The 11,616-nt window shown below is 27.6% G+C and overlaps 2 protein-coding genes across 2 annotated transcripts; both read right to left on the bottom strand.

The window, feature by feature from the left end:
* Positions 1 to 284: 284 nt before the first annotated feature.
* Positions 285 to 1,486, bottom strand: LOC145063112 (heavy metal-associated isoprenylated plant protein 46-like). The gene is made up of 3 exons (XM_079010707.1): positions 1,089 to 1,486; positions 920 to 998; positions 285 to 718 (listed from the first exon to the last, which is right to left on the bottom strand). The coding sequence occupies exons 1-3, from the start codon at positions 1,095 to 1,097 to the stop codon at positions 480 to 482; spliced, it is 327 nt and encodes a 108-aa protein (XP_078866833.1). The 5' UTR covers positions 1,098 to 1,486; the 3' UTR covers positions 285 to 479.
* A 632-nt stretch (positions 1,487 to 2,118) lies between these two features.
* On the bottom strand, positions 2,119 to 3,113 carry LOC145063111 (heavy metal-associated isoprenylated plant protein 16-like). The gene is made up of 3 exons (XM_079010706.1): positions 2,996 to 3,113; positions 2,830 to 2,908; positions 2,119 to 2,604 (listed from the first exon to the last, which is right to left on the bottom strand). The coding sequence occupies exons 1-3, from the start codon at positions 3,002 to 3,004 to the stop codon at positions 2,363 to 2,365; spliced, it is 330 nt and encodes a 109-aa protein (XP_078866832.1). The 5' UTR covers positions 3,005 to 3,113; the 3' UTR covers positions 2,119 to 2,362.
* Positions 3,114 to 11,616: the final 8,503 nt, after the last annotated feature.

Below are 11,616 nucleotides of genomic sequence, written 5' to 3'. Positions count from 1 at the left end.
ACAACGTAGATACACTTAGATGCGGTGACAACTAAACAATGCTTTTTTTCTATTATCATACAATGACCACTCTCATTTGACAATTGATTATGAAAATCTGTAAAGAATACGAATGATTAAGACCTAAGTCGTACTCACATAAATCCATCCATATGATCCACAATAAATTAAAAATGACACGTTGTATAAAAGTGCATCATTTGTGATATTGAAATTGTGCGCAAAGTAGTTATATGAAGAAAAAAAAATCTACAAAACTCCTTTTCGAAGGAAGAATAATAAGATGGTTAATAAACTAACATATATTATGTAATTCCCATACATCTCAATCACAATACATATACAAAGGATCTCTTATTTTATACAACGCGAATTCCGCTCTAAAAAAATTGAATGGGATAAAATGAAATTAATACATCAATATAAAACTAATTTCTTTGGACTGTTTTGTGGATGACATCTCAAATCTGATAGGCATACTAGGGCATCCCGTAGCTGCCGTAGTAGTATTCGTACGGATTAACATTTAGTGACGCCACCGCGGGGTTTGATTCTTTTGCGGCGGCTGGTTTTTTCTCCTCCACCGGACCAACACTCAGTAGCTCTGTGTATCCGACACCTTTCCTTAGCAAGGTCGTCAGTTCAACTGAGTCAACGTCTTCCCCGGTTACAGCGATTTGGGTTTTATCTGAACCAACGAAAGATGCCGATTCCACACCTGTTCATCAATTTTCAGATCATGATTTAGTCAAGTAATTGAATCAGTTCCAATTGAGGTTAACAATAATCAGGTATACAACCCACAATTCAAATTCTAGTTAACATTTAGATTACGAAATTGAAATTAAGCGATTTGTCTGGAACCGAGAATCCAGTGAAAGTTGCGAAGATAAAAATCAATCACGAAACATGATCTTACCGGAGAGACTAACGGCGATTTTCAGAGCCTTACGAATTTTCTTCTCGGTGTTCATTGTCACCTTCACCACAATCTTTTGCTGAAAAAACAATCATTTACACAAATTGAGATTAACTGATTCGAAAATATGCAAAACAGAATTGAATTGAATGACTAAAAAGCTATGTACCTTTGCCATTTCTGTGAACTAGATGATGATTTGCCTGTAATGAGTGTATCTGTTTTGGATCTAGTAAATTGGAAAATAAGAGGATTTAGAGGAGATGTGTAGAGAGTGAAAGTTCTGTGAGCGGTTTTATAGTGTTCGTGGAATTCACAGAGGAGGAAGACGACAAGGTCAACGCCGTGGGAAGGAAGCTTCGCATTATTTATTTTATAAATAATTTGGTAACTTTCAGGACTCTGTCACCAACTTCGGGGATTGTATAGGCTGAAGACACGTCAGGTTGTAGAGCATATCTCATAATTTCAAACTTGCGTTTACATGCCTTTCATTTACGTAAAGGTTTCAAATTACCCCTTTTGATTTTTTACAACATTATTATTCAAATACAACAATCATAATCACATAAAAGCCTTTAAATTTCGTATAAATGTTTTTTTTTTTTTGGTTTAATAAACTGAAACTTCGTGAAAATAATTCAAAATTTACATTTTTATGTATTTTTGATTCATTAAAACCATTAATTTAACAAAAATATTCCATTTTAGTTTTTCTTTTTTCTGATTATTAAAGACAATAAAACTTTATGTGATTAGCCCGGAATAATAAGAGTGACATACAAATGAATAAAAGTAGAAAAAGGGTTAGACATAGGGATTTTTTTTACATGTGAATTTCATTATTATATTATTACTTATTAACGAAAATAATAATTAATAAGAAACACGACAACTCAGTATCGATAGAAACATAACAACTAGTATAAGTAGATTATATTTTGTTGTTTTTTAAGAAAAATAAACTATATTTCATATTATTTAACAATAAAAAAAATTGTTGTATACCTTGAAATTAAATTTCGTGCAACTTTCGCCCATTTGACCATTTTGGTTTCAACTAAAAATTTGATGTGACATAACAAAATTTGATTTGACATAACAAGATGTAAACCCAGCACAGAAAAAACTATTTTACTCAATATTTTATTATATTCTATTATATCTCTTTATCCTAGACACTCTACCATCAAATAAACCAAGCATAAACTTGTAACTAAATTTATTAACACAGCAAAACATGAAACAAGAAATAGGAATAAATTTAAGTAATATAAATCCTCACCAAATGACCAAATCTGTCACAAACGAAGTATTAAAAATCCCATATTCACATGCAGAATTCCTCAATAAAAGAAAGAGAAAAGAGATGCAATGAAGCTAATTCAACAGACATCAATTTGAGAGCAAAGATTGGTTTCAATTGATGAAATCTTACTTCTCTTAAATATAGTATGGCATGTAATAGCCATTACAGTAATACTGGTAAGGATGAAACTGAAATGTGACCTCGTTGGGCTTCGATTCTTTGTCTTCTTTCTTCTCCTCTGCTGGACCAACACTCACTAGTTCTGTATGTGCAACTCCTTTCCTTAGCAAGGTCGTCAGTTTGACCGAGTCAATACCTTCTCCAATCACCGCTATTTGGTCTTTATCTGAGCCGATGAACGACGCTGAATCAACCCCTGTTTATCAATTTTCAGACCATGATTCAGTTTAAATTCAACGAATCAAAACAGAGTAATCCATTCCAGTTTCTATCTATTTTGAATCAGGAATCGATATTCGTCCGAAATTAACATTTAATTTACGAAAGTGAAATTCGTCAATGTTTTTCTCTCGGATCGAAAAATGGTAGAAGAAGTAGAAAAGGAAAATCATGATAGAGAAATTATGACAGATGATCTTACCGGGGACACCAACGGCGATCTTCAGAGCCTTCCGAGTTTGCTTTTCACAGCAAATGGATACCTTCACGACGATCTTTTGCTGCAAAAACAACCATTTACAAGTATTATCAATTAATTTAAATGCATGCAAAACATAATCGAATTGAATGAATTAATAGATCTGTACCTTCGACATTTCAGTGAATTCGATGGTGATTTGGAGTGTGTATGTGTTTTTCTTCGCCTCTCTAGCTCCCACTTTATCTTTTGAAAGACAAGACAAGACGAATAGAGGGTAATTGAAGTGTCGGATATATATAGAGTCGTCCATGGAGTTCAGAGGTAATTACGTGAAGACGATGACAGGCAATTACGCAAAGACGATGACGTCATCGCAATGGGAAAAGGAAGTTTTACTTCAATATCCAATGCCTGATATGACCCGATATTTATTATAGTAATTAAAATATTTAAGTTAAATACTAATTTTCATTTTTATGTATACTAAAGTATGACATGCCAGTTACATTTGAAACTTGATAAAATATTTAAGTTAAATACTAATTTTCAATATTTATACAAGAGATATTTTTTCTTTCGTTACATTTGAAACTTGATAATTTTTCAATACCTTTTTAATAATCATTTTAAATTAGCTAATATTGTTAAATAAATACAAAACTTAAATTGTTATCCTAAATTAACTAAACTTTAATATTAATATATCATATTTTACTTTTATTTATAAACTTATCTCTTTAACTTTTAAAATACTATATATAAATTATTAGTTTGAATATGTTTTTTTTTATCTAAATCATTGTCATTTTAAAGTCATGGATTTTGATAATTTATATAAAATGCTTATTAATTTAAATATAGCGTTAAAGGATTAAATTAAATCAAAATTTTAATCTCTAAATATTATTAAAAGAGAACCCGTAATTCACCAATGAAGCAATCAAGACCCTTGATTGTATTTCAATCATATGATTTTCACCATTAGATCAAATTGATGGCATCATCTTCTCAAAATAGAATTCAAACATTTAATTATAGAATCTTTAAATTTACCAATTACATTTCAAACCAATTACATTAAATTATAGAATCTTTAATTATAGAATCTATTTATATTTAATCATAAAATCTATTCATACTTTCGAAAATATATTTCACAATTCGGGCATAATTACATTTATTTATAGAATCTTTAAAATCAGCAATTATGTTATCAATTAAAACTTATCATTTTATTTATATATGAGACATCGTTTTCTCCATAAATCTGGCCAAAAACATGAATATTGTTGATAATTTAATTCTATTATTTATAGTTTTTGGCTTTAAAATTTAAACATGATTAGTTTTTTCTTTTTTAAAAAAACTCATTAAATAAGCATATCAATAATTATGTTATCTTTAATCTCTAGATATATATTAAAAGAGAAACCTGATTACATCATTTTCAAAAATCATGTCTGTTGATTGGCTTTTCTTTATAGTTTTCCACCCTTAGATCAATTTGATGATGTCATCAATGTTAATAGGATTTTTTTTAAATCCTTTCAAATGTTGATTAAGGAAATAATTATTTTTTTGGATTCCGACATTTTGGATTAAAATGTTAATTAAGGAAATAATATCTTTAAATCATTCAAAATCGTTGACCCTTATAATGTTCAAAACCATCATTTAATCAAATCTCATTAAATATGCATCTAATTCATCTATTTTTGACAATTATTTGAATTTAATATAAAATCAAACCTCCTGGTTTCAAATTATTTATTGAAAATCGTTAATCAGCTCTCATTCCTTATTATCTTCATCAATTTCCTTTAAGTCTAATTTTTGGAGATACTAAATAATAGACAAACATGTTGTCTCCAATTTAAAGTAGATTTTAAAAGATTTAGTTTCTCATTGTCCGCATTTTGAAAATTATAAATAGTTCTCACATTTCTCATTCTCTCTTTCACATGTTCGTTCTTATATCAATGCACTACATAAATTGAACAAAACAATACATCCACCTTCACATCAATTTTATTACGAATCTTCAAGGTATGTCCTTATCCGCGTGTGCTTTTTAAGATGTGTATGTTTTGTGTTTCCCTTTGTTGATACCTCTTATATGTGTTAACTAACTATTTGTAAATGTTCTCAGAGAAACCTGCATAAAAAGATTTACAACTTCATAAAAATATTAACAACTTCATCTTCTTTATATAAATCAAAGTGTCGAATTTCTACATCTACACACATTTATATTGACCCTTATAGATAGGGTCAGACCTAATATAAGTGAAATATAGAAAATCATAAGTACATGAATATATTCAGATTTCTATAAACATTTGGAATTCGTATAATCATTTGTTATGTTATGAGATCCATCTATGAATTTTATAATCTCTCAAACCTAATATAGATCAAGCAAAAATAGCTAATCTACATCATGGAAATTCAAATTAACATGTGTATGTGTTGTGTTTCTCTTTGTTTATACCTCTTATATATGTTAACTAACTATTTGTAAATGTTCTCGGTGAATCCGTTCATTGCCCACTGCATAAATTCAAATAAATTAAAAAATATATATTGTTAACAACATGGGTTATTCACTTTGATACTTTTGCATGCAAACTTAGCAACCAAAGTCTGAGGTTTTTTATTTTACTTTGAATAATTATTCTTTTTTGTTTCTTTTCTAATTTTAATAATGGAATATTTGAATTTATTGTTTTACACTGTGTCATGACAGCAATAGAATCTCACGACCATAAAAGTTGTATTTTATCTGCTTATCAAATAGTTATTAAGAAAACAACTTACCTCAGATTTTATTTAAATAGTATTTGTTTTTGCTTAGTCTCATAATTATCTCTAATAGTTTTGTGTTTCTCTTTATAGAAGGTGAAATGGCACATAACAGTGTCAATGAAGTCGTCTTAAATACTCTTGCTACATAGATGCCTCGAAGGAATCATAGAATATCCATGTTCAAGTAGTCATGGGTTGGAAGCAGACTTACAAAAAGAACACAAACATGGTGAGAAGCTTGGACATGATTTTAATGGACCAGCAGGTGTGATTTTACTAAATTAAAATAATGCTATATTTTATTTTATTTTTCAATAAAACAACATTGGTTATCACCTACAGGACACTAAAATATAGACAACAATAAAAAAAATCTCATCAATGCATTTCAAGCTCTGTTCGATAAAGGAGTTGTTAGGGAAATCACTAAATTTGGCATAGCTAGAAAAGAAGGAAATTACATGTAAACAGCTACTCAATGCATGTAATTTATTCTAATTTATTTTAAGAATGGATTTGATTAGTTAAATTATAATGTGTCACTGAAAATGAAATTGAGGACTTAAGACTATATGATTCCATCCAACTTTCAATTCTTACATTTAAGGTAATTATCATCAAAGTTTTCATTTATTTTTCTAAAAACAAAAACCTTATGACATCATCTTAAACAATTAGTGTCATTGATTGTGTTTCCTTTATATGTTTCCACCCGATAAATTTAAAATCATGCCTCTGTAAAGCCTTAGGGTTTGTGAAATTTTAAACACAATTTTTGTTAAACAAGGTATTCAAATTTAAAAAAATAAATAACATTTTTCAGTTAATAATCCGTAATTAACTTAAATTCATAACCTACCATCTAATAATTCGTATCTCTGCACTTTTTAGATGATTTGCATATGATTTAGTCTCCTATCATTAAATCTTAAATCATTGTAATCGTTTCCATATTCAAATTTCAGTATTATATATATATATATATATATATATATATATATATATATATATATATATATGTGATTTCCTATTTATTTTATTATTCATATCAGTTACTGAATTACTTTGGTTGTTTTTTAAATCCTTTCTTCTACATAATCATCATCGACGACACCAACATCTACATAAGGTTAGCAAACTGATTTTGCCTATTGATTTTCTTTTGTTGGCTGTTAATGTGTTCAATTACATGTATGTACGTATGTGTGTTTTATGTGATGTTGTTTTATAAAGTTTCTTTCGATTGTAAATCAATTGATTATTGAATTTGCAAAGTGTTTGCTTTTTTACTTTTTTTTAGGGGGGGGGGGTTAATTTTTTTCTGAATTATATCTCCTCTTCTGGCATCCAACTTTGTTTGGCCAATGCTATTTGGTTTCAGGTTGTATGAATTTGCAAACTATTTTTTTTTGGTGGGCAGGAGGGGAGAGATAAACATTTTCCTTCATTAAAAACAAGATTTATGCAAGCAACAATCATTGTCAATATGAGGAAGCAATTTTTTAAAATTAAACATAAATTGAGAACTAGGAACATTTATTTGTTTCTTGTCATTCAATTTGCAATAGAATTATGACATAAACTGATTGTGATGGAGTATATCGATCTATTAGGAAACAATATAGGGACATTTTTGGTAATTTTTATACAATAACACACATTAATCCTTTGTTTTGGGTCATTTTTGCCGACTGGTTTGGCTAGTTTCGGATTCCTTTGTGAAAATTTGGTGTTTTTCTTGGCTTTTGGTGCAAGTGTATGGTTTATAGTTTTTTTTTCATTTTTTTTATTTATAGCAAAGTACTTTGCTATTTGTGTATACGTCTTTATAAAACAAAAAAGTTTTATTTTTTGGTTTGTGCGAGATTCGATCTTCAAGGAATTATTTTTGTTAATCTGAAATAGCAAAAGGTTTTAATCTAAAATTATAAAAATATGATTAGAGACATTTTTAGCTATTTGGCTATTCGATCAAAGTCCAGATGTCAGGTTTGCAACCTGTGAAATTTTTGCATCTTATTCGAAGCTTATGGTTAGTTTGATTCTCATGGTATAAGTAATGCATATTTATGCATAACATTATGCTTTGAATGTAAAAATAATAATAATAAAAAACTTTTATTTAAATAAAAATGTGGGTTTTAAACAAATATATATATATATATATATATATATATATATATATATATATATATATATATATATATATATATTATATGGTTTAAAATGTAATAAAAATATATTTATATGATTTCAAATGGAAAATGGTCAACAATGAATAAAATTGGATAAAATAATGTTCGATTTGGAACAAAAATACAGAGAGTGTCAAAACTGGAAAAAAAATTACATTTTGTGTCAAAATCCAAAAAAAAAAAACAATAACTTAGTGTCTTTTGTGGGAAATAAATTCAATTTTGACATGCATGTCAGCTTGTCACGTCATCACGCCACGTCAGCAACCAATCGGGTTGAATGGTCAAGTGGTCAGAATTGTAAAAAGTTGAAAAACGCAGTGTCAAATTTGAGATAAAAATAAACATAGTGTCAAATTAGAATTTTGGTGTAAACTTAGTTATTACAATTAGTTATAACTAAAGACGAAATTTCCTTTAATCTATTGGTTATTTTAAAATTTTATTAACATTTAAAAAAACAAATTTTTAAATGATATAACTTTTATTTTATCGATATTATTTAATTATAATTTGAAAGATATGTTAAGATTCTATTTAAATATGGTATGATATCATTTTTTTTATTTTAATGAAAATATTATAAAATCTTTATTAATTTTGGTATGATGTTGAATATTTTTGGTATAATTTTTTAGATGTATATTAAATTTTAATTTTAATTAATTTGAACAAAATCGAAGTTAATTATCTTTGGATTTGATACTAATTACGAAAATGTCATTTTTATATATTAGAGATGATTATGATTTTTGTAAATATTATGTTATAAGAATCGGATTAATTTTGATATGATTTTAAAATATTTTGGTATGATCTTATTATACTTTTAGGTTGATTTAATAGTAAATAATATATAATCTATTTATGCATCCTTTGAAATTAAGTATAGAAATCATTTTGTTGACATCTATAATATATGGGTAATAATTTTCAAAATTGTCTTTAAACTTCTGTTGTATATATTGTATATGACTTCCTTAACGATTACTGTTATTCACTGTGAATATCAAAGCTCTCTAATATCGGAATCAAGATACCGAGAAATACACAAGGTTAGTGATTTTATTCTTTTTATGTATACAATATCAATTTTTTTTACTTGACACACATTGAAAGACAACTATTACATGATGTTTTGCTTACTAATTGTCAATTCGACTTATCAAATCACTTCAATTTATCAAATCAATAATGGAGTACACTTCAAGCAATAAAAGTAATGATGCACAAGATCACTCATCCATCATATGGTGGTTTACATCTTATTGTCTAACAATGACATATTGCAATTCGATGTATATTTAGAAGATTAATTAGTGATATATGCACCTTCTATTATTAATGATCTCAACTCGAATGCATCGAGACTTACCAAGTTTGATAGAAAATTGGGATATTTTTCTATAGGTAGAGATCGTTTGTGGGGTATTTGAGTTTTCATACATAATCAATGAGTTAAAATCGATGTTAGTAATTACAATGCCGATTCACATGAATGCTGAGATTATCGAAACAATCTCCTTAATTTTTTTAAAGGAAATACGATTAAGTATGTTGTTCTGGCACATTGTTTCTCAAGAAGTATTTTCATTTCATTCAGATTTTGAGATAGTGACTGTGTCAAGTAGAAATATATTTTAATCGTCAACTCATGTTTTATTTTTTTTAATGATACTAATTTTTTTAGGTTACTTTATCATTTTTTTTATTGTGTCGACTTTTTATAATTTTATATGACTTTTTATACGTTCTCCCGCGTTTAACGCGGACCATAATCTAGTTAAAGATAAAAGAAGATCCAAAGATTATTTTGTAAATAATAAAATGTTATAAATTATGCTGTGTAATCTATCTATCTATATCTATACTAAAAAATATTCATATTTCTTTATACCGCCTGCATTTAAAACTCCTATATTTTCCATTATTTTCAGATAATGATTATAACATGGTTAATATTATTAAATAAACGTAGAACCAAAACAACAATCTTAAATTAAATAAACTTCAATATTAAAATATCATCTTTTACTTCTACTTATAGTATTATGTCTTTAAATTTTAATATGTTATACGTAACTTATTAGTTTGGATATGTTTTTGTATATCTACCATTGACATTTTAATGTCACAAATTTTAATAATTTGTATAGAATGTTTGAATTGTTAATTTAAATATAACGTTAAAGGATTAACTTAAATCGAAAGTTCAATTAAACTTAAAAGGAAAACCAAAGGTTATTTTGTAAATATACAAAAGTTATAAATTATTGTGTTAAATGTAAAACCTAAATTGTAATTCCAAATTAATTAAAAATATTTCTACATATATTTTTATAATTATTAAGAGTTTCTAAATAAATAGTTTAAAAATAACTTACAACAGACTTAAAATTAACATTATATAAAAAAATATTGTTACCTTTAAAAGAAAAAAATAATGTTTGGTGTTTTAAATAATTACAATCATATAAATTAAAATTTTAAGTAACATTTTTTTTCAATATAACTGATCGCAACAACTATAAATAACATTAAACCATATCCATATTTAATTTTAATAATGAGTAACCCATAAATATATACCACTGAGACGATTAGGATTATATGGTTTTGATTGAGGTGTACCTAATCATATAATTTAAAATAATCAATGTATTTATATCAACTCAAACAAATGATGAATATTTTCATCGGAGTTCAAACATAAAGGACACAAAGTAGAATCCACAACTATCCCACACTTAACGAGATTTGTATACAAATGAATATGATTTTCAGCATATGCCAAGGAAAGCAGTTTAGTTTAATCGGAATCTGATTAACCCAAGTGAATTTATCCTTGTTATCAACATTCAGATCATCAATAAGATTTTTTAAAGCGTTCACTGAGAAAACATGATTATAGCCTTTTCCATTTCAAAGCTACTTGTCATAGCCCTAATTGAAATGAAAGTCAGCCACATACCTATTCAAAATAGAGAATCGATTATGCTCTCTCTCCCCTTTTAATTTGCCTTGACCATCTCCAATTCCACATTGATCATAAATCATTACGATAGGATTGAAGGTTCCTACAAGAATGAAATCAGTAAACACATGGCGTAATGAAATGGACACATAGACGTAATAAGATATGGGCTTTCACTTATAGAGTAAAACGTATACGATTAGAATGAAGCAAGTCACCATTCAAATGATACCCTATACCACTAACTTGCTGCCCTTATATAACGAGTACAAAGGAGTTAGTTAGGCTCCGACCAATGAGGTTAGGACACCTAGGTACATACATCTGTCAAAGTAAGCTAACATAAACTATGAATCCTAAGTATACAAAAAAATACGAACATAGACTAAGTTGTTCACATATACAAAAGAAGACAATATAAATAACTCTGAAATTCATTTTGCATCTAAACTCAAACACAACCTAGCAAATCCACAAATCCCAACAATCTCCCCCTTTTTGTTGATTTGCGAAATCGTTCTTCACTTGACTTCATAAAAATCTTCAAGTATCAATCCAAGAATCACAATACGAACTGTTATCCACCAACGCAACATATTTGAGATGAACTTAAGATTATATTTTGAATTTGAATTGCAAATCTCAACTTAGGTAAGTATTCTAGTAAGTGTTTTCAATTTGTAACAGTGCTTGTCTTGGAGAAATAAAATACAGTTCTTCACTTGTCTACCTTCATGAAGTTTATAAGCACCCCCTATGGATCCTTTTGGATGAATCCATCTCGCAACACTTCATGATTATCTGGTTAATCAC

Source organism: Lactuca serriola, chromosome 7 (assembly GCF_051521515.1).
Source record: "Lactuca serriola cultivar US96UC23 chromosome 7, Lser_US96UC23_V15, whole genome shotgun sequence".
Classification (NCBI taxonomy): domain Eukaryota; kingdom Viridiplantae; phylum Streptophyta; class Magnoliopsida; order Asterales; family Asteraceae; genus Lactuca; species Lactuca serriola.
This window is presented reverse-complemented; position numbering and strand designations above follow the sequence as displayed.